Here is a 23619-nt window from a genome sequence, read left to right on the forward strand (position 1 = left end):
AGGGATTTAAATTTGTAAATGTTGGGATGTGACAAATGTGGCTTACCTCCACAGAAATAATAGGAATAGGCAAAAATAGCTGGTTAGTATTCTGAGCAGTGTGTCTGATTCTTTAAAATTCAGTCTGTCGAGTACAGGCTCCATTAGTCATGAGAAGATGGGTCTGTGTGTTTTCTTTTTCTTTCGGCTGCTTCCTTCAGGGTTCAGCGGATCATCTGCTTCCATCTCACTCTATCCCTCACATCCTCTGTCCAGCCACTGTCACACCAACCCTCTGCTTGCTCTCCATGAACTTCTTCCTTGCAGCCTGAGCTGTTGTGCTCATTTCTCATCGTGTCCATGCTGGTCGCTCCCAGGATCTTCAATATCTTCAACTCTGTCACCTGCATTTTGGCCCCCATCTTTTTGTCAGTGCCACTGTCTTCAAACCATACATTAGGGCAGTCCTCACTACAATTCCCCAGAGGTTGAATGTGCAACACCTTCGACCTTTGGGCAACCATTTTTGATTGTGTGGGTCATCTGGTGAGAGGCAATGTGTCTCCAGCCAATCACCATCTGATTCAGACTGACTGCAGTCACTCTCAGACAGATTGGTGCAGGTTTGTAAGTAATTGCTGTCTAATTTATAATTGCAGACAGATTGACAAAATGTTGCAATCAATCTGAGTTGGTCTGCACCAATTAGCAAAACTCATCTGCAATGCCTTTCTTTGTATCTGTTACCATCTACATATATAGAAATTCACATTAAACTGAAATTCACATCAGCTACTTGCTTTTAGAGTCCAAGAGTCCAAGTAACTAATGAATGTAAGTAGTTAATGTTAATTTTTTATCACAGATTGCATGTAACTGTCAACTTGAACCCCGAAAGTCGCAAACTAATTGCAGACTGACTCCATCTTATTGCTGTCTTGATGTGCCAAAGTGTCTTTTAAGATGGGAACTGAGTGTGAGTGGTTGCGGGCCTGGTCCCCATCTTTGAAATAGCTATTTCAAAGCTAAGAGGATCACAAAATCATAGCACATGGCCACAGTAATTTTGCTTGTGCTGCTGACTCCAACCATTGTTTTCCCTAGGGCAGGGGTCGGCAATCTTCAACATCTAAAGAGCCATTTTAGCCCCTCCTACCAAACAGGAGAAAAAGAGCCACACACACGTGGACGGACAGACAGATGCCAGATGTAATATTAGGGTTTTTTTTCATAAAGTTTCATTTATTTTTTGCAGCAGCCACAGTGAGGTGCCGACCCCTGCCTAGGGTGACAGTGACATAAAGTACCATTAATCCACTCGTCTCATTTAACTACATAGTGACTTGCCCTTCAGCAGAGCGCTTAACCCTCAAACTACCACAGAAAAGTCTTGATCTGTCTAAGAGTACAAACATGTTGTACGACATTACATTATATCAGGGGTAGAAGGAAAATCAAGAAATAAAATTTAGGTATAAACATAAATTTAAAAATAAATGCCTGGATAAACATCCAGACATTTATTTTTTTTTAGGAAATGAAAGCAAATCTTGCATAAAATCAGTTCAACGTAATGAGAAAACAAAAACAGAGAGGACGTGTTCTGGTCAGTGAGAAAGCACAAAATCTCAACAGAAATGATACCTTCATGCAAACAGCGAGAAAGATAAAAAGCACTTGATTGTCTTAGTTAAACAATTAATTACCACAGGAGTGGTAATTAAAGTTGCTGGCTCATATAAGTGCAGGCTCATCTTATATAGCATGACGGGTAGCATAAAAAGACAACAAAAGGAATTTTTTCTGGAGCTGCTCAATGAAGCAATGAACCATCATTTCCTTTAACCTGAAAGGGAGAATGCAGATTATCAGAGGGCTAGGTTTGAAGAAAAGTGAAAGAAATCTTTCATCATTCATTTGAAATTGCAACTGTAATGTAATTTTCCTGTCTCCTCATAAAGTTTTAATTTTCACCACGAGGTGGGATATAAGATGGGTGATGGAAGACAGTATTTAGACCTCCTGTTCATGGATAAGTCTGCCACAAACTGCACATCCCTGGATAAAATAAAAGTGGTCTTCATTCTGACTTTGCAAAATGTGCTCGATCCATTACCGGGGTCTTTCCGCTCTCTTCATGTAAATGCATTTTGAAATTCAGGGGCAGATGGTGACAAGTAAAGCTGCCTTTCCAGGTAATCCTTTTGGTCTCTCAACAGAAGAAAGAGAGAGCCTCCATCGTCAAGAAGAATAACGCCTACGCTGTAGCAGTAGCCAACTACGCGCCTAACGTGACCAAGGATTCCAGTACTCTTCCCACCATCGCCAAAGGCGGAGCGACGGACCCAAACAAGCCCAAAGCGGATGGCAAGGCCCAAGAAAGCAAGAAGACCTTCAACAGTGTCAGCAAAATTGACAGGTTGTCACGGATTTTGTTTCCTGTTCTCTTTGGCATCTTCAACCTCGTCTATTGGGCAACCTACTTAAACAAAGAACCCGTTATACCAAATATGGTCCCCTCTGTTTAAGAGACCAGTTTTGATAGCTTCTTGTCTGGGGTCTAAGTAATGAATCAAATACCTCCAGCAACTATGTACACAAACCTTTGCAGAGTGAAGCCCTGGACTGCAGTGTGACCCTCTATCTTCGCCTGTTTTCTACACTGTCTGCAGCACTTTTAAGAGCCCGGCTTTTTGTAAATGTGTATGTATATTTATATTTATGGTTTCATGGTGACATATATTGTACGATGACTCTAATTAGAGTGCATATTTCTTTCAAAGTATGTTTCCAGTTTCAGTACGTGGCTGCTGTACATACAGATCCAATGAAGAGTAAACACATAATCACTAAGAATCACGTTTGATTTCGGATCACTTCTCAGTGTGTTGAATTCTGCTGTAATGCCCACTTTCTTGATATAACAGTATATATTTTTGTCTCGAGTGAAAGGGACTGACTATCGTTTGATTTCTTTCTTCATATAAGAGTCTTTCAACTCTTTTTCTTTATTTCCAAGCCAGTGCAAAAACACACTTGTATAGTACTGTTACAGTTTAAAGCTTGTTTTATTATCTTTGACTACAGGTATGGGGCTTCAATAAAAAAAGAAAGAAAGAAAAAATCTCCAAAATTATCGAAACACTCCCAGATCCTGAAAGGCTGTGAAAAGAAAAAGATATGAAATGAGAATGTGTGGTTCTGCCAGCTCGATGTACCATTTGGGATTACAGGACAATATCGCCAAAGAAACAAACGATACACTATAAAAAAAAGACATATTTCCCAAAGGTTGTGCATGTGTAATATTTGTGCAAAAAATGGGAAAACTTCAGAACTAGCTATACCCCAGAAAAAATAATTTATGTACAACAACAGCAGATAAACGGATTAGTTTTAGATCTCCAAAGGGGAACAGAAGAATTCAAGATTACCCATAAAAATTATTTTCTCTGGCCATCAGGGTGCGCAGATGACCCCACAAAAATAAAACAGAGCGGACAGAAGTGTTGCTTTAAGTGGTATTTATGCTTCTGTGTTAAATATATGCTGTTGTTATGTTGTAACAGCAAACTCTTTATGAACTTGCGCCTGATGTGGACCTACCTAGAACTGCTATTACGTTAATGCAGCCTGCATTAAGCCTGCAGCCTGCTCCTTGTGTTAATGCAGCCTGCTACAACTATTCTTGGCCTTCTTTTTGACTCTAATCGGCTCAAGAACGTCCAACTAGTGTTCTGGCAGCAAAACTGCAGAGTAACGCAGGCACCTTGCCACAAGTGCAAATGCTGGCAATGACAAACATGTGAATTGTACTTCTGCGTCAGATCCGCAAGGAACATTGGAGAAATCCAGAGTTTCCACAAAAGTTTTGCAAGATCCTGAGAAACACTTTTCCCTGCATTTATCGTACTTCCATTAGTACCCGTGAAGCTGTCCAGAACACTGCAGGTGGTTGCTAATGAATGTAACCCAGGCCACCAGGTCAGGGCACGCCTTGCCACGAGTGTTTTCCCTTACAGTAAGGACTCTCTTCAGATGTCTCTCTCTTAAATAAAGCTCTGATTTAATGACATCACAGTTTAGCCCAAACTCAAAATAAAACTCTATAAATCTCTCCCGTGGGCGTGTGTCTTCCGTCGCTATGGTTCTTTTCAAGAACTCCATACTGGTCTGGAAGTGCATGGATGTAAATCAAAAACTTCTTCTGGATTTCGCAAAGCTTTTGTGGGATGTCGCAAAAGTACATCTTCATTTGCACCTGCCCCCCCCCCCCCAATGTCCCTTGTGAGGCTCCGTAACATTGTAAGTTACGCCATATTTGGAACCCCGTTTTAACCCTACACGGCAACCCATGTACGTAACTACACATCAAGTTGCTGCATGACGCAATGACTTGACTGGCATGGAAGGTATATGGAATAGGGATAAAAGGAGTTTCCGGTTACTACGGAAGTTAGGACGTCGATTTCCCGCGGAAGTCTAAATCATGCTTTAGTTGTAGGCTCTGCAGAGATTCAACACAGAAGTATAAATCTATAATGCTAGCAAACACTTTGCGTATTTACACACCAGCAGAAACTAAACAACATGAACATTCATTTTTTAAAATGTAAGTTGGATGTTTACTCACCTTTTTGTTCTATTTTAGTCTCTTCTGAGTCCTTCCATTAAATATATATATATGAGATGTCAGTTATAGGCAGGAGACTGTTTCACAGAAACACCAACCAGCTAATACCAGAGTATTTATTCACGCCTTTATTACTTTACTTTTAGTTTAGTACATCTATTTATAATCAGGGGTAAAATCTAAATAATTTCATGGGTTTATTGCTCTTGTATAATACAAATGTTCATGTAACTCAGTCTTTAAAGTTAGGGAAGTATCTTGGTGGTGGTTAAAATCCTGCAAAAATGTCCTTTGATCTGTAAACAGTAAGAGGATGCTGGACTCCAAGAATGAGAAAAATGTATTGTTAAACCTGTTTTGCTCATGATTACTGTATATTGTGTGAGAAAAGTCATGTTCAGCCCCATATCAGCAGTCATACATGATACTCTGTGTAAGTTTTTTCATGACGTGATATACTTTTTCTTCACATGGGTATTTTAACTTAATTTCTCTTGATTTGTTTGTTGAAACAAACTTTGCATGGAGACAAAATCTATGATTTTTATAATTTATTTTCATTATGTCCTTGGCTATAATTCATATTTCTCCAACATCCTGACAGAGTCTTAAACATTCCAGATAAAGGGATTGTTCACCAGGCGGATGCTTGATTCAGTGCACTTTTTAATAAAACATTATTTCAGTTCTTTATATCTGGTTTTTGTCCTGACTTTGGAGACAAGAACATAAATGAAGAGAATGAACTGCGTAGCTGCTTATTTTTCTTTTTAACTGTAAAGAGCTTAGTGAAGAAAGACACTGAAGATGGCTACTTTTGTTAGTCCTTTAAGTTCCAACCTTTAAGTCTACTGATGTACAAATGTTCAATTTATTTTTGTGTTGTTATATAAGTTCTGGGTACTTTTAATCACTGTGTTGGTGTGTTTTAAACTTGCTATTTAAAGAGCTAAAATTAACAGTGGATTGTAAAACGCCTTCACAAGTTTCGAACCACCATATATAGTTAATTCCTGAGCCTGCACAGTCATGTTAAAGTTTTCACAGGACTCTATTCAGTACTGCAAAAAGCTAAGTATACTCCTTCTATAGGATTTAAGATGGTAAGTAGCAGCCAGGTGCTGCTAATTGAATGCACAATGAACAATCTTCTTTGGAAAGACAAAAGTGGAGATGCTTGGCTGTAATGCACAGCACCACAATTAGCAAAAATGTTGATGTATATTGAGTTGACTATGAGGCCATCTGGCTCACAGCAGGGGCTTTGCCCAAATAAGGTCATACAACATGCAAATGATCCCAAGCAACATCATCTGAGTGAAACCCAGTGATGGGACCTTTAGAGAAACTCAATGAACTAAAGCAGCATTGAGAAAAAGAATGGGCCAAAATTCTGCATAGAAAGCGCTACTTTTTAAAGACTATTTTTACATTGTGGCCATTAAAGTTGTGATCTTTCGGGATCAGTAATGATGTTTATCCAGTCTTTAAGTGATGACGTAAGAGCCCTGCTTCCGGGTCCAAACTACTCTGCGTTTAATATGGCTGTTGTGTTTTTAACATGTTTTAATGTTTTGTATCTTGTTCTATTTAATCTCAACAAGCCCCTAAAAACAGTCAGTGATCACTGTCAGCCTCTGTTGGTTTTTATTGCTGCTGTTCATTTTAAAGCTCAGTTTTTAAAACCTTACAATGTAACTACAGCCCAGCCCATGCAGCAGTATATTAATGACTAACCTCGTATTGTGGATGGATTATCTCAGGTGTTCTCCTGACTGAAGTTTGGTCCGTTTACAGCATGGTTGTCCCTAACCACTGGGAACCCTTAAGTTAGCGTTCATCCTCCAGCTTCAATGTTTATATTATGTTAACCATAGCCGCATAGCTAGCCGCAAAGTAGCACATCATTATATACCAGCTAGCCCAACTAAAGTAAAACTTCAAATGTGACTACTGTTTAGTTTTCTGTCTTCATTTATGTCTGAAGTGATAGCAGAGCTGTACATTTTAATCTTTTCAGAAATCTCTCAGTCAGAACATGCTATATTATGTTTAGTTGGAAACTAGCGAGCTAACTTCCTGCTAACTTCTAACTCTGTTAAATTTAATAAACTCTGTTTTCATGGATTCCCAGATTTTAAATTTAACTGTTACGCCAGGCAGAGCAGCCACACTGATCATTTTATTAAAGATGAAAGAATTTAGACAGTTTGTAACTGTGTGTTGCGCCAGTGTTCGTTTGACTTTGGGACCTGAAGCAGAGTTTGGACCCAGAAACAGCTAATGACGTCAGACTTAAAGACTGGATTGGGAGATGAGGGTGGAGTTATTAGCTAACATTAACTGGCTTGGTTAGCATGGTGCATCCAAAGAATGTATGGGTGGATCACACAGACACAAAAACCTGCTATTGGTGGTATATCACCCAAAAAAACTCAACCCACTAGAATTTCCCTCATCAAAACTGGAAGACAGACCTCTTGATGTTCTATTAGTACAATGAGCCGTACAACAATCAAACAAATTATGTCAGATAATTGCATTAAAGTGCTCTAAATGGCAGACACCATAAATATGGTTCAAAGATCCAGTTCACTGAATCAGTTCAGAGTGAATTTGCTGAGGTTACACCTAAGAGACAGCTGCCTGTAACCCACCTGGCAGCCAGAGCATTCCTGCGCATTATAATCCACTTCAATGCTTAATATAATTTAAACAAGTGAAGGGAAGCAGGAAATTAAATTATAGACCAGAGACTAAAACTCACCAGGTTTTCTGTAGCAGGTTATAAACATGTTTATTTCTGCTGTTACAGGGCTTCCTAACATCTAGTCTAATGGGACTGACTCAGCCTCAGGTTCTCATTCAAAGAACCAGTTTTCTTGCCACATTGGCTCCATCTCCGAGGTCACCGTTTTTCATGCTTTCATAGGGAAACAATGTATTTTACAAAGTGTTTATTTCATATTTCAGACCTAGTAGAAAGTCGGATTCTGTCTTTCTATATCTTTTCAGTGAAGCTAGTTAACATGTCAGCATTGGGAATTGCTATATGAACAAATAACAGGGGTTGTAAGATATCATTTAGGTGTATCCTTTAAAGCACAGTTTCTTGAATCCATTCAAGTTCGATGGTATTTGAAATGAATCTGAAATGTGTTATATTAGTATTTTGAGAACAGCTCTCAACTGTAGCTCAGTTCACAACAGCTCTGTAGGCTCCTGGGACCACAATTGATGCAACTCGGCCCTTCCTCAGTAGAAGAGGATTTGTTGTCAACCAGTGCTCCTCGGCTGACAGGAACTATCATTATGAGCGTGTTGGCAAAACCCACAAAAAGCCCTGTGGCGCTGAGCTGTTAATGCAAAGCTCGCTGAAGTTTCATTTTTCCATCCACACTGTGGGTGAGCGGTGGTCTGACAGAAATCAGTGCTGACGGACGTTTTATTTCACGACATCCATTTTACACAAAAAAACTAAAAATGGTGTAACAAGGCTGAAAGATTCATATGAGTGGAAAGTAATCAGTGCATATGAAGGTCCTCCTTTTTGTCTTCTTGGAATACAGGAAGCTCACTGGAATTTTTCTGGTGAAAAAAATCCAGCCAGATAACATAATTCAATTAAGTTCAGTTTTATTTATAAAATTAGGCTCCTAAATCCTTGTCTGATGAATCCTAAGGGTTCAGTACCCAGAGAGGTTTTCTACTTTTTCAAATGTAACCTTAAGAACACACGAAAAACATTATTACAGGTCATAAACATGTCAAGTTTCTTTTTAATCTCTTAGCATGTTCCAATTCTGTTGTTTAACTGAGCAAACATAGTAGCTGCAGTTGTATTTCTGCAGTTAAGCACTGCTCAAATGCTTCTGCAAAAAAAGTTCTAAAAGTGGGATAAAATAGGTTATTTGATGCAACAAGTGTATAATAGCCATTAACATTGTTTGTGTTGGGTGACCAGAGGAGTGGTGCCTTTGACCCCCATGTTTCTCCCCCATGACTGCACCCCTGGTTTTACACTAGTTTTATACTATATTAAAGTATATTAAAGTTTTAACACTGCAAAGAATTACACGTGCACGATGTCTTGCATACCAACAGACAGTCCTGTTTCTGAGAGATTTATGACCGGCATCATTTTTTATTATGCGGGAGAAACGAGGCAGAAGCGCCTTTGATGAATGAGGCGATGTCTTTGAAACGGATGAATGCAACACGTTACATTTAAAAGCCTGCCATTTATTATCGAAAGCAAAACAGCTTTCAATCAAACGCGTCGCCCAGTTTAAAAGTCTCACGTTTTGAAAAGGGGAAAGATGATTGCATGACAGGCAGAAGCGGGGACTAGCAGAGGCTTATTATCTGTGCTGGCACAAAGAAGAGAGGCATAATCTATTCTTGTGCGAGAGGCAGTTTCGTTGTCATAGCAACTGATATCCATTTTTATCCTTCATCTGACAGCCTGAGTGGGCGGGACTTCCACCTGTCAGTTATTTCCAAAGGTATTTTTATGCGGTGACAGTTGACCCCTGGACGCTTTCGATGGTTTCAAACGTGAGTGTAAAAATATTATTGCGGCAATAATCACTATGGACATTGCTGTATAATATTTAGAAAAGCACTAGCCTGACCTGGGGTCGTATTAGCCTTTTTTTTCTTTTTTTTTTTACATCCTTTCACATGAACAGCAGCAGTCGAGCTAGCTTTATCGACATTAGTGTCATCTCGGCAGATTAGAAGGGAGGTGCGCTAACCTTTGCTGAGTGTACATTTGAATTAAAGAGATGTTTTTGCTTTCTGTGCTGGACTAAACGAAAACGGAAGTTATTGTAAGGCTTCCTCTTGTTGTGTTGCGCCTCTCTTGATAAACGAACAACATTTCCCAGAAGTCCTTGCCGCTGACCTGTCACCCAAAATGTCAGCCCTCTGAAAGCAAATGCGCCGGGGTTATTATGATTACAGTGCTCTTTCTTTTAAAGTTTCGTTTATATATATAATTAGTATATTTAATTGTATCGCGTGAACATTACATCATCATTATTTCTCCTCCCTGTCTTCTTCATGGCGTGAGGCTACAAGCGGAACCGAAACATGTCGTTTTCTATGGTGAAACGGTGCTGTGGGACGCCCCTGTTTAGACGTGTGCTGCAGTTTAAAATGTGCAGAAGGAAGAATCAAGACTCTAATGTGACCTACACAGTGTTTAGACACCGCTGGATGAAAGCACTGCCTGTGCTATGCAGCAGCTCCAGGAGGCTAAGCACCCAGTCCGACAAGGTAATAAACTGCTGGGACCTGGTACTGTCAGCGTGAACTAGATACAATAAACATTGATAACGATAATATTAATAATTATAACCAGGTACCCTGGTGTTACAGTCCGGAAAGGACTCTGAGAGTACAGCCAAGGAGCTGCACAGTCATAAAGTTGTTGCCTCCATTAGCCAGTAGCTCTCTGTTTGTCGCCCCCAGAGAACCATAAGCTGCAGTTACTGAACCAAGTGTGCAGCATGGCTTTAGGTGGAGTACTATAATACAGCTGTTCAGTGCACGCTTCTGCTGTTTTGCTTTTAAGGATGCTGTGGACCTGTCCAAATTCCCTGTGGACAGAATCAGGAACTTCTGCATCATCGCCCATATTGATCACGGGAAAAGCACCTTGGCTGACAGACTGCTGGAAATGACTGGTATGTTTGCTCTCCACACTCTACACTGTCAGCTTTTCACCTTTTCATTTTTTAGCAAATCCAAATTAATCATAATTTATTTTTATTTTTTTAAACGTCCAGGAGGTAGAAGTTAATGACACAAACTTGTAATATTGCTCCTGTCGAGAGTGCTCCACGAGTGAAACTCCACAGTGTCCTCTACTTAAGGGTAAAAGTAACAAAGAAACAAATGTGAGGCAAAGAGCAGGGTTGTGTGATGCAGTGTGACACGTGTTTCTGATGCTAAGAGGTGGTCTGAAATTTGAGAAATAAACGCATCCAAAAACAGGAGAAACTTGGAATTTAATGTGTGAGGACAAATCAGTTGTATTTGACTTTGGTTTCATTTCAGCATAACTAGATCAAGGATTGAGGGGAGCGTGACTTGATGGCTTTCTATAACTGTCAACGTGTTGTAGCTGTTTTCAGCTGCTGCCTAGTCTGGAGTTCACTGGGGATGAGCCCATACATCACTGCTACCCTTTTTCAGCCACACACTTCATTTGAGACTCACATGTACTCTGTGACTTAAGTTCATATTCTTCCCTGGGACATTATGTCAGTATATGAGCGATGTGGTATGAGCAATCTAAAGTACGACTCCTGGTCACCCTACTCCTGCTGCTGGAGGCCCGATAGCACCTCTCACACACGTCAGGGAACACCCGTCAGCAGTTCACATTTTTTGGTGTTGCATATGTTGAAACTAATTCATGTCATTTTCACTGATGGTGTCACTAACAAACAGGTGCGATAGCGAAGACAGAGAAGAACAAACAGGTGCTGGACAAGCTGCAGGTGGAGCGAGAGAGGGGGATAACCGTAAAGGCCCAGACAGCGTCTTTGTTTTACAACCACGAGGGGCAGCGGTACCTCCTGAACCTCATTGACACCCCGGTAAGGAGAGGTGTACGTTGGTATACTAAGTAGCAAATTCAATAGAACCGGGCTTTGTTGCGTTAACTAGCCCGACGAACCTAAAACCCCCCTCACAGCTGACAGGTGTCACAATGGCAGTTATCAGCTGTTGCATGCATCGTTTCACTCTCTTTTTCCACACAATCAAAAGAGTTACACCCTTCTCCACTCAGAGACATTATCAGAGGAACAGGTGCAGCAGATCTATAATGAGCATTCAAATAAAACACTGTTGCTGCAAGTATGATGAGAGTAAAGCTGAGAAAAGTCATTAACCAATCACCACTTCACTTAGTGGAGGAAAAAAAGAATATTTAGTATAATATATTTACTTTAGCGCTTCCTGACAGTCGATGTGACATTTGCCATCAGGTCAAAGTGAAATTTATCTTATTGTTTGAAAAGGTATTCTTGGTGATAAATAGCTTACAGACTGATCAATGTTCAAGTCTGAGCTCATTCGTTGCAAATTTATCTGTGTAAAAGAGCCTCTGCAGCATTGGGACCAAGAATAAAAACAGTTATAGATTTTCTGCATCACCAACTGAATACATGCAAATTCGCATAACAATGTGATCACACAGTTTGCGCTGCTGTAATTTTAGAGCATGGCTTCCTCCATCTTTGTTAGCTCAAAAGTTTGCATGTATGAAATATATTCTTTCTGCAGAGGATATGTTGAACTCTTTAAGAGCACTTCCACATAGTTACAGACATACTGTTGAAACTGCACTTATTAAAATCAAAATGAGCTGTATGTGGCCCAAAGATGAGTTTGTGATCCCCGGGCTAACATGCCATTTTCCCGTAAAGTTGTTTTTGCTCAAGCTGTGCATGTGAATCTTCTCCTCAGGGTCACGTCGACTTCAGCTACGAAGTGTCTCGCTCGATTTCTGCTTGCCAGGGTGTCCTGTTGATCGTTGATGCCAATCAGGTACTAAAATATGCTTTCTTTGTCATGTGCTTGCTGCATAAGTGTGACGATTTTAATTTTTTGCTGTCGTGTGAAGGGCATTCAGGCACAAACTGTTGCTAACTTCTACCTGGCATTTGAAGCTCAGCTGACAATCATTCCCGTCATCAATAAGGTACGATCTGACCTTCCACTGTTTGGGTTTGTTACACGCTATCGTTATAGTCGAACACATGTTTGATTCTGGTGCGTCTCCTTCAGATTGATTTGAAAAATGCTGATCCAGAGCGGGTGGAGTCACAGATTGAAAAGGTGTTTGATATTCCACGCGAAGAATGCATCAGGGTGAGCACTTGCTGCAAAAGCTGCTCTTCACTTTGCTTTGAGTCACTTTTCTGAGAAATGTCTCCGTGTGTTCTTCAGATTTCAGCTAAACTTGGAACAAATGTTGACAAGGTGCTCCAAGCTGTTGTAAACAGGATTCCACCGTAAGAAGGCTCTGCTGGTTTTACTCCTTGTCTGAAAAATATTTGATATAAAACAAAAACACAAACGTAAAATGTTACTACTTTTTCACAGGCCCATAGCGAGCACTGAAGACCCATTTAAAGCCTTAGTGTTTGACTCCAATTTTGACCACTACAGAGGAGTCGTGGCCAACATTGCCGTGTTTGGAGGTCGGGTCAAAAAAGGGGACAAGATCGTGTCGGCACATCTCGGAAAAGCCTACGAGGTCAACGAGCTAGGCCTTCTCCGGCCAGATGAGCACCCAACGCAGAAGCTGTACGCTCTGTTAATCCTCCACTCATTTTTCCCATTTCTTTTCATTTCCACTAAAACTGACTTTAGGATTCATCTCATGATCTCTGCTACAGTCAGTGATCGTAACGTTTTACATAAATAAAAACTAAACTACTTTCAGCAAATTTATATGAAAAAGAGTTTCCACTGTAAGGGATGAAAACTTACCTGATTACCTGATTTAAGTTTGGCTGCTGTCCCCTTAAAGGTGGTCTTTTATCACGTAGCTCACGATTGTTTTAAGAGTTCCTGATTGATCCTGTTCTGACGGCTTTCACTTGATCAGTTGACGTGTGCTGAATCAACTCCTACACTGTGAGAAAACAGTGACCCGTCATCCTCAGGTTCAGAACGACGAAGCTCTAAGGAGCCCAATCTAGTGCTGGAGGTGAGGAAAGATGGTGAGGAAGGAAGTGAAGACGTTATACTTGAGAGCGTGAGCTTTAAAGAACATTTTAGGTTGATTCCTGACTCGATGTGCCGCCTTCAGTATTTTTCACGTGCACACTTTTGAAAGTGATAATTGTCAGCAGGAAGATGGAGTCAGTTTGACACTGACGTTGATGTTTACCCTCTCTGTGAGTTTGCAGCCCATGGGGAAACAGCAGATGTGCATATGGACATGGTCAGAACAGAACCTCCAAAGAACAATCAAAATACAGCAGGAGCCCTGGAATGTTTATGCCATAGAATATATATAAAAGATGGACCTACTCATTAATTGGTTAGTAAAACCTACAGCCGAGCATTTCCACTGTTGCCATCTTGATGTTTTGAGCAATGGGCAGGTCTGACAGAAACTGAGGGACACTGCACAGCAGTATGGCAACGACATGTCAACAGCATGGTAAAGCACACTCTGCTTTATGCTCCTACTGGACATTAATGACAATTTTGTTGTATTCAGTATGACTTGGCAGTAACATTTGATACTTTAACCCAGCGGGCCCCAACCTTTTTTGCGCCACAGACCGGTTTAATGTCAGAGAATATTTTCATGGACCGGCCTTTAAGGTGTCGCGGATAAATACAACAAAATAAAATGACCCGACTAAGACAAAACCTGTGGTATTTTGTAAACATAATAATAAATGTGAATCCACTGTGTAATTGTGTAACTTTATTAGCATCGTCCTCCTGAAATGCGCCAACAACACTGAAAGTTATGGTAACGCGTAAATATTTCTTTCAAAATAAGACACACAACTACAACACGGGAAGAGACCCAGGGAAACAGAGTTAACGATAAAAATCCCGAAAACCATAAATTTCACACCTGAGCCTCAACTCTCGTGGCCCGGTACCAAATGACTCACGGACCAGTACCGGTCCATGGCCCAGGGGTTGGGGACCGCTGCTCTAAACCCATCATGAATGTGTTTACTGAAAGTCTTGGAGCTTGGAAGTAGACTTCTTTTTAAAACCACAAAATTCACCACACTACACAAAACTCACTTGTTGGCTTTACTGTTATGACATATAGGCCGTGTCCATCTTTTATCTACAGGTTATGCTCACAGCACTTTACAATGAGATGACCTTATATGGGATATCAACCAAATTTAAAAGGTTAAACTGGGTAAATTATTATTTATTATTTTATGGTGGGAGTCGGCAAACATTTTGATCACACCTTATCATTATTTTTTGTATGCTTTCTCTGATTTCTCAGAGTCTACCTTTGACAATAATTACTGTTATTTTATTTTATCAGTTACTTGAACTGTTGAATATACAGACCAACATTTCCAAAATAACCACAGGTTAAAAAAATCAGTTTCATTTACAGGTGTGCAGAGGTTTTTGCAAAATAAAGACTGAAGGTTATAAATTAGTGTTGCTTTCTGAGGTTGGTTTTTTTGTAGATTTGCAGGTCAGGTGGGTTACATCATAGCAGGGATGAAGGATGTGAAAGAGGCCCAGATCGGTGACACACTCTACCTGCAGGAACAGCCAGTCGAAGCTCTCCCAGGATTCAAACCTGCCAAAGCCATGGTCTTTGCTGGTAAGAAGTGTCCTTTCTGTTTCAATGAGAAAAATAAAAAAGATTAAGAACTTGAGCTAATGTAACCATTTCTACATAAACACTGTGAGATGGTAATAATGTGAAGCTTAGTCCTGAGTACTTCGAAAGAACTGGATAAAGATGAAAGTCCTTTGTGTTTCCACTGTGATGCAGGAGTCTTGTTTCCTGCTGATGTACACTCTCTATTTTTCCCGTCCCTCAGGCATGTATCCAATGGACCAGTCAGAATACACTGGCCTCCGCAGCGCCATTGAAAGACTGACCCTGAATGACTCAAGTGTCGCAGTGCAAAGAGACAGCAGTCTGGCCCTGGGGGCAGGATGGAGGTTGGCATGAATGTTTTTTGAATTAGACTAAAAATGATACCCAGCCAAGGATTGGGCTGTTGGGTGTCATGTAGGGGTGAATGGAAACAAAGTGTTTGGGTAATTAAGACACTGAGGTGTGGACACACAAATGTTTAGTTCCCACTTATGAGATTTTAAGGAGGTTACTGTAAAAGTATTGAAAAAATTCAAATTTCCCATTTATGTTAGTGTTCAGGCACTTGGTACAGGGTGAAAGCACCTTTGGCAGCAGGCACCACTGACAGCGTCACGGCTTTTTTGGAATGACCCCTACAAGCTTGGCACACTACAGTTTTGGAAATATCTTCTATTTTTCTTGGCAGAGTCATTTAAGCTTAACGAGATTGGTTAGTTAGGTCAGTGCACAGCCTTTGGTCTCTTGAGAGGTTCTCTATCAACTTTAAGTCCAGACTCTGGACTCTAGCTGGGCCACACCAGGACTGTTTTTCATGTTTTCTTGGCAGTCTGTGTTGGGTCATCATCTTCTTGAAATGTAAACCTTTGCCCCAGCCTGAGATCCTCCTGAGCACACAAGGTGACAATCAGAGGCTGGTCTCCTCAACACATGCCACCGAGATGTGTGAGAGTGTGGCAGAGTAATCAATTTTAAACCAGAAGACTTTGATAAAGTTAAACTTTTCTCAGGGCGAACGACTGAAGTGTCTGCCAGTTACAGTGAAAGATACTGTTACTGATTCACTTACGATAGGGTGGTAAATGCATTATAGGGTTACCTTGGTAACCAGAGACTGGAATATCTGCTAGTAGCAACTGACCAACAGCAACAACCAAGATTTGTCTCAGATTACTTAGACTAGCCGGGAAGCCAGATATTCGAGGACTGTTGGTGTGTCAAGATTTTTCTTTGAGAAGGTCAGAGGCTGCCACACTCTTTGGGCAGCTTCATCTCATTTTTGTTTATCTTCCTCTGATCTGAGTCTTGACAGAGTTCTGTCTGTCAGTCTGCCACGCACTATCAACTCAAAGATACCACACTCCTCCATAGTTAGATATGGAGGACAAACACAGACTGTGTTTGTGTACTTAGTCAAAAAGTTGTCTCTAGAATTCTGTGCACTGTTTTCCCTCAGTGGTCTCTATCTTGCCTACATGAGGAGAAAAAGAGGGACACAGGATACATCAATGAAACAGACTGTGATGCTAATAGCTTGACAGCTTACTTTTTTTTTCTGGATTGGCGTTATTTAGTTGTGTTTTTTGGTGTTTTTGTGTATTAAATGATCATCTGTAATGCACAAGAATCTGGAATTACGTGTGCTCAGCAACACAACATGTTCAGTTCAGTTTAATTCAATCTTATTTATATAACATCAAATCACAGTCAAAGTCAAAAGTAAGGTAAAGACCCTAAAATAATGCAGAGAACTCCCAACACGAGAAGACCCCCTATGAGCAAGCACTTGGCGACAATGGGAAGGAAAAACTCCCTTTTAACAGGAAGAAACCTCCAGCAGAACCAGGCTTAGGGAGGGGCGGGGCCATCTGCCGTGGCAGAATGTGGCAGTTAGCATGACCGTCCCAAACAGTAAAATCCTCATTTCCCATTAATGCCCAGCTTTCTGGTTGACAAAGTTTTTAAATGAAGTCTGAAAAAAAAAAATCGCAAAAGTTTACAAAAGCTGTTTTCTGCTTTGTCACTTTGGACGTTTGTGTGTTTATTGATGAGAAAATTAATGAGCTGAATCCAGTTTAATATTCTGTCATGATTTTGTTCACAAACTTTAACAACAAATGATTAATAGGGGAAACATAACTTTCCTTAGGACATACTGGGTGTTGCCAGATTACTCAGCCAAGTACGAGTCTGTTTATTATCTCAGGTCACATTATCAGTCCAGATGATGTACATTCGATTCTGTTCATGGGCGTGATTTAGACAATCTAAATGTACAACACTGTGCTGGGATAGCAATGAGTCTTACTTACTGTTGAACTGTTTCCAAACGGCCTCTTTCTAATTAAAAGCCTGAATATCAATTATGAAGCTCGAGTGCACCTGTGGACCTTCCTGTCCCCTTGCAGACTTGGCTTCCTGGGTCTCCTCCACATGGAGGTGTTCAATCAGAGGCTGGAGCAGGAATACAATGCTTCTGTTATCGTGACTGCGCCCACCGTGCCCTACAAGGCTGTGCTCTCCTCAGCCAAACTCATCAAGGTAAGAGCCATTCCACGCTCGTATATCTTCTAGCCTTGCTGCAGAGCTTGGCTCACGCTGATTTCATCAAAAAGCAAGTTTCAGCTGACTTGGAAATTGATTATGGATGAAGGCTGTCTGGTGTCACTGGCTTGCTTCCTGTAAAATGATATAGTGTAGGAGCTACCTGATGGGAAATGGTGCAGAATGTTCTAACGCTAATGGGAAAACACAAAGCATGCTGAAGTCCCTCTGTTACTTATCGTGCACTCAGCTCTATAAATAGTTGGACCATTAAACGTTTTATTATTTTTTTTGTAATATTGCCTCTCCGCATCATTTTAAATCAAACATTCACAGTGTGATTAAAGTTTAGACTTTCAGCTTTTTATTTAAGGGGTTTAGCAAAGATATTTTATTAACATTTTAGGATTCACAGCCATATTCATGCATAGTCTCTGATTTCCAGAGCCCCAAAAGTAACTGGAAAAACTAACAGAATTTTAAATATAATGATTTTTTTTCTCAGATGAAAATCCTTTCCCGCCTTGAGATCCTGTGTTAGACCTTTAATGCAGCAACCTTCAGTTACTGCTTGCTTGTCTCTCTGCATTCATTTTAGTCTTCACTAACTAAAGAGCAGCTCTACTGGGTTAAAATCAGGTGACTGACTTGGCCATTGAAGAATATCCCATTTCTTTGCTATATGTTGTTATTCATTTGCTCTGTGAAGGGCTGGACAATTGGTTTTTGCAGCATTTAGCTGAACCTGAGCAGAGAGTACAGCCATGTACACTTCACAATTCATCCTGATACTTCATATCAGGTCACATCATCAGTAAACACTAGTGACATGGATCCACTGGCAGTCATATATGCCTCTGCTGATTGTTTCAGATCATGAGATATTCTTTCCTTTTCTATACAAAGTGCTACAATTTAGTCTTGGTTTTATATCTCCACACTTATTTTTGTTTGTTTTGCTCTTGTAGATGTTTTCTGCCAAAGTCTAATCTGGCCTTCTTGTTTTTGAATGAAACCAGACGTTTAAACCTTGTTGTAAATCCTCTGTATGTCCATTCATGAAGGCGTCACCTGATAATGTTATGTCTATCTGCTTCAGTGTTCTTGAATTTGTTAGATGCTGTTAAGTTGTTTCTTACTAAGAAAATAATTCTGTGATCATTGGCTTGAGTTGTCTTCTGTGGTCTTTCAAGGCGTTTGATGTTGTTTAGCTGCCCAGTGCACTCATTCACTTTAAGAATGTGTCAGATCGTTGGTTCAAAGATAAAACAACGTGTAATGCTGGGAAACGTTCTTATCCCACTGTCAGTAAATATTGTAATGATTTTCTATTATTTTGTGACAAATTATTAAAAAATCTCAGAAAATAGAAATAAATATGGTTTACAATGTTCAAACCTTCTTCTGCTTACAGGAACATGGCAGTGAGGAGATAACCATTGTGAATCCTGCTCAGTTCCCCGACAGGTCGGTCGTGTCAGAGTATTTGGAGCCCATGGTCCTGGGGACCATTCTCGCTCCAGACGTTTACATTGGAAAGATTATGACTCTGTGTTTGGTAAGAAGGAAATGGGAAAAATGCAGATGGAATATAGAAGAAAACCTCCGTCTGCAGTTTAACCTGTACAAGTTATTTTACTTTTCTATTTTAACATTATCGCTCTACTTTGTAAACATCTTATCTAAATTGTGGGAGAACAAATTCTTTTAACTCTTTAAAAACTGGTCTGATGACAAAGAGGACCAATAATACTGTAACCTGGAGAACGAATTTCCATCTGTGTTTATGAAGAACGTATTTTCCGATGAGACTGACATTTTCAGGTGTTTTTGTCTCCATGCAGCCTTCCTCTGTTTCAGAAATAACCAATAAAGTTATAGCTGGTGTATCAATAACATGTCAGACTAACGGTTTGTGTTCTTATAGAATCGCAGGGCGGTCCAGAAGAACATGGTGTACATAGATGACCAGCGTGTCATGATGAAATATCTCTTCCCTTTAAATGAAATCGTGGTGGATTTCTATGACCTCCTCAAATCACTCTCATCTGGATACGCCAGGTAAAGCCATCAAAGTGTTATGTAAATACACTGTGTAAAGGATTTTTATAGATTTTGTAGGTTTCATCTGCAGTATTTAGGTATTAAGATTTATAGAAGGTATAATTTTTAGGAAAGTGTAGATTATGGAAAGTATCCAATGTTACAAGTTTAAAAATAGGTTTCACACATTAAGTTATTAGTTCATTTTAATTTTGGTGTAAAATCTTTTTCCATGCACTCTAATGGTGTAGCCTCTCCTGTGCACCTTATGTATTTTTATGTTGCGCAGCTTTGATTATGAGAATGCAGGTTACCAGGCTGCTGATTTGATAAAGATGGATATTCTGCTGAATGGACGCCCAGTAGAAGAGCTGACCACAGTTGTACACAGGTACATTTCAGATAATGCTCTGAGGTAAAAAATTGAGACTTTTGTGTTAATTTTCACTGAATGATTTACTTTGTTTGGCCAGGACATGTGACTCTGATGTTACTTAAGAGCACCTTGTTGTGAATTTTTTTTGGTCATATTCTTACCTTCATTGTTATTGTTACTGGCAAGGTTACAGTATATAGTCCTTCATTGCTATAGTAATTACTCTTTGCCTGTGAAGCATGAAATGTATTCAGCACTATGGTTAACATTTAAGAAAAAAAGGCCTTTTGGCAGCTGCTGTTAACATGACTTTACACACTGGACAAGGACAAAGGAGTAACTTTACAGAAGAAAAGTGATGACGCTCAGCAAGATCTGTGTGTAATGTACTCACTAGCAAAGCTGGTACAGGAGCCAGCACAGACGTAGGTAATTGAAGGGCGCTACGCTTCGCCAATGATGGCTACTCTCAGACGATTTATACAGTAAGCCTTGGAGTTGAGCCGACTCGAGCGAAGCTTCGGTCTGTTCCTTAAGGCCAACGCACCAATCACAGAGCAGAATGTCTTTTATTGGAGGCGTGTTCACTACGCCTTTTCAAGTAGAGAAGTCATTAACATACCTTACAGTTTGAAAACAGATGTATAGAAAATGTATGATCCAGTTTCTCCCAAAGAGATGGGTGATGAAGTTCATGCTTCATTTGAGAGGATGGTGCTAGCTGACCCATTACAGCTAGTTCCTTTTATCCAATCGCGAGAAAACTGAAAGCTTTTTCATTTTTACACGGGCTTAACATATCTTACAAATAAACAAGTAAATATATATTATCAATAACTATTACTATCTAAGGAGCTTCTGAACTTCTTGAAGTTTCTTGAAGACGTTTCACCTCTCATCCGAGAACCTTCTTCAGTTCTAAGGGTAATTGGTGGAGAGTCCCAGATTTTTAAACCCTACTGGGAGTGTCCTTAAGAGGGTCGTTGATCCATTGATCATCTGCCTAATCACCTGAGCCAGGGTGTGAAAACTGATGTGGATCACTATACGGGTGAACCCATTGTGAGACCTTGCCCCACCCTATCATGTGACTTATGCGAGTGGGCGTTAAGGCGTCTAGGAAGGGATCTCAAAAGGGTTTGGGTGGGAAGGTGTCACAGTGGGTTCACCTGAAACTTTGGCTGATAGATGAAATGTCTTCAAGAAACTCCAGTCGCCTTTCTTTTAAAGCTGCTTAGATTACCATGACCTGGATGACTGAGAACCTTCAAAGACATTATATTTTTATATAATACTAATATAAAGCATAATTTTAAAACTTTGGACAGAGCTACACAAGCTATATGGAGTATGTTGTGCACAAGTTTGCACAACATACTTATTCTAAATAAGATAATTGCGTGAGAAAATAAATCAGACAAATGTTATGACTTTTAACTGTTTCCTTTCAATCGCTCAGCTGATGTCTGTCTCTGTAATGTGAGCTAAAGCATTCAGAAGTCTCTCCTTGCACCAGCACTGGTGTGTCTGAAACCGAAAACTTCACTTAGACCTACTTCAAACAGCTTAGAGCCCAGACGATATCAGCTGTTTGCTGATAAATTGGTATCTGCATTTATAACAACCAATAAAAGCAAAGTTAAAAAGTGAAGAGGGGATGGGAGAAACACCCTTCATTCATGTTAGGACTGTTGGTGTTGCGTAGTTTGTACACCAGAGGGCACTCTGCAACTTCCCTGTGGGCAACATGTTTCTAAAGCCATAAAAACAACCAAACTTGCGTTGTCATATTATCTTATTAGGGACTCATAAATACCTACACATATCAAATGTTCAGGAAATCAGTTCGTTTTGTGACAGAAAAAAATATCAGCTTCATATACTGGATTTTTAAATCACCAAATATATTGGTGTGGATAGTGTTTGGTGAAACTTCAAGTGTCAAACTGACTTTGGTGAAAATCCGGCTTTGCATTCTTCAGTGTTTAGGAGACAGTACCACCAATAATGCTGCTTTTTTTCAGTCTGTTGTTAAGCTAGTACTCTAGATTAAGGACAAATGTTTAAATTTCAAAGTACCGTGAGTCCTGTGGCTTCAACCACGGTTTGATTTTGTGCTGACCTCCCAAACAGAACGCTTATTGATTAATTGTAAATGACACACGGGCATGTCAGTATTCAATACTGTATTTTAAGGTGACGTGGTGAGGGTAGTGGACTTTCTGCTCCACTCTCATTTGCTTTTTCATCAGCTTTACCTGTCAGGGTGAAGCTGATATATGGGCACCCGTCAGTACTTTAACAGTTTTATGATTTGTTCTGATAAGTGTGTTTTCATTACAGGGAGCGTGCGTACAGTACAGGGAAAGCCATGTGTGAGCGACTAAAGGACTCCATCCCAAGGCAGATGTTTGAGATTGCCATACAGGCAGCTATTGGAAGTAAGGTCATTGCAAGAGAAACGTAAGTACAAGAGCTAAGATTTTGTTAAAATGATGTGTAGAAATCAGATGTGAAGTACTGTATTTAATATGTGGTATGACCACACGTGTCTCTTCCAGAATAAAGGCGTATAGAAAAAACGTTCTCGCAAAATGTGTAAGTAAAGTTTGTTTTTCTTTCTTCTTAGAAAAGTCCAAATATACCACTGATGCTTTGAAATCACTTTTTTTGGTCTCGATAGTATGGAGGTGACATTACACGGAAAATGAAGCTACTGAAGAAACAGGCAGAAGGTAAAAAGAAGATGAGGCGTATCGGCAATGTGGAAGTTCCCAAAGATGCTTTTATTAGTGTTCTGAAGAGGAAAGAAAAATAGACTGTGAGACTATAAAACAACATGGAGCAGGTTTTTGTTATTGAAAGGCTCTGTTACGTTTTCTTTGAATAAAGTGCTGCAAACTGGAGTGAAAATCCTTATTTGTACATGTGTCACAAGTTATTGGCTCTTTTCTCTCAGACAACACCAGCATTACAAACCATTCTTTCATCATTACACCTTCATGTTCATGACCATTATAGTTATAACTTATAGTTATACTTGTAACATTTACATAAATGCAGTCTGAAACCAATCAGGAGAATGACTAGATGTTTGAAATGCAAAACCCCCACACTGGTTCAACAGGAAGTAAAACAAGAGAAGCTCACATAGTACAGTTCTGTACAACATCTACCTGCTATATTGTTCAGTATGCGCCCTGATCAAATTATAGAATTATATAGAAATATAACTGGGAGCCGCAATGAGGAGGCCAAGCAGTTCAGCAGGGCACGGTCGCCATGACAACTCGATTCAAGTATGTCAAAGGGACTTTCGGGAAAAATACACTTTTGCTTTCTGTTACACCTGAAAATGACGCATTATTTTTGGTGTCATCACGTACAGCAGTTGCTAATATTTTTTTGTTTTATTTTTTCCCAAGTATCACACAGTATCTAGGGAGGCACTAATACTGTCAGTCGTTTTAAAGAAAAAAACATATAGATGCCATTTCCATCCTTCATTATCTTAATGTGGAACTTCTCAGACTAGAAACTATCAGACTGCTTTCGCTGGCTGTTTGGCTTTAGTTGGTAGTAAACGCCGACAGCCACTGTCCTATTGTAGTCCTAGAAGACACTTTTACGTGACCATGAAAATGCTTTGATAGTTGGGATCACTAATACTTCTGGAATGACATCTTTTCCAAA

General features: G+C 40.0%; 2 protein-coding genes across 11 annotated transcripts in view; both read left to right on the forward strand.

Moving 5' to 3' along the window:
• Positions 1–5871, forward strand: part of gabra2b (gamma-aminobutyric acid type A receptor subunit alpha2b) — a 71401-nt gene extending 65530 nt beyond the window's left edge. For all 7 annotated transcript variants that reach the window (XM_082506570.1, XM_082506567.1, XM_082506568.1 and 4 more), the window contains one exon: positions 2199–5871. In XM_082506570.1, the coding sequence (XP_082362696.1) occupies positions 2199–2507 (309 nt within the window). In that variant the 3' untranslated portion in view covers positions 2508–5871. The remainder of the gene's footprint in view (positions 1–2198) is intronic.
• Positions 5872–8150: 2279 nt separating this feature from the next.
• Positions 8151–22845, forward strand: guf1 (GTP binding elongation factor GUF1). Of its 4 annotated transcripts, XM_082506516.1 has the most exons (18): positions 8151–9169; positions 9687–9892; positions 10191–10302; positions 11072–11220; positions 12095–12175; positions 12252–12329; positions 12416–12499; positions 12578–12642; positions 12734–12937; positions 14821–14960; positions 15184–15307; positions 17372–17504; positions 18922–19065; positions 19435–19568; positions 19840–19941; positions 22270–22389; positions 22488–22524; positions 22610–22845. In XM_082506516.1, the coding sequence occupies exons 2-18, from the start codon at positions 9707–9709 to the stop codon at positions 22742–22744; spliced, it is 2028 nt and encodes a 675-aa protein (XP_082362642.1). In that variant the 5' UTR covers positions 8151–9169; positions 9687–9706; the 3' UTR covers positions 22745–22845. The 4 variants fall into 4 exon arrangements, with proteins under 4 accessions (XP_082362642.1, XP_082362641.1, XP_082362644.1 ...); XM_082506515.1 differs by lacking the exon at positions 8151–9169 and having other exon boundaries at positions 9210–9892; XM_082506518.1 differs by lacking the exons at positions 8151–9169; positions 9687–9892; positions 10191–10302; ... (4 more) ...; positions 12578–12642; positions 12734–12937 and adding an exon at positions 13066–13679.
• The last annotated feature ends 774 nt before the right edge of the window (positions 22846–23619 follow it).

The sequence above is a fragment of the Aulonocara stuartgranti genome (assembly GCF_965226115.1).
Source record: "Aulonocara stuartgranti genome assembly, chromosome: 2".
Lineage (NCBI taxonomy): Eukaryota > Metazoa > Chordata > Actinopteri > Cichliformes > Cichlidae > Aulonocara > Aulonocara stuartgranti.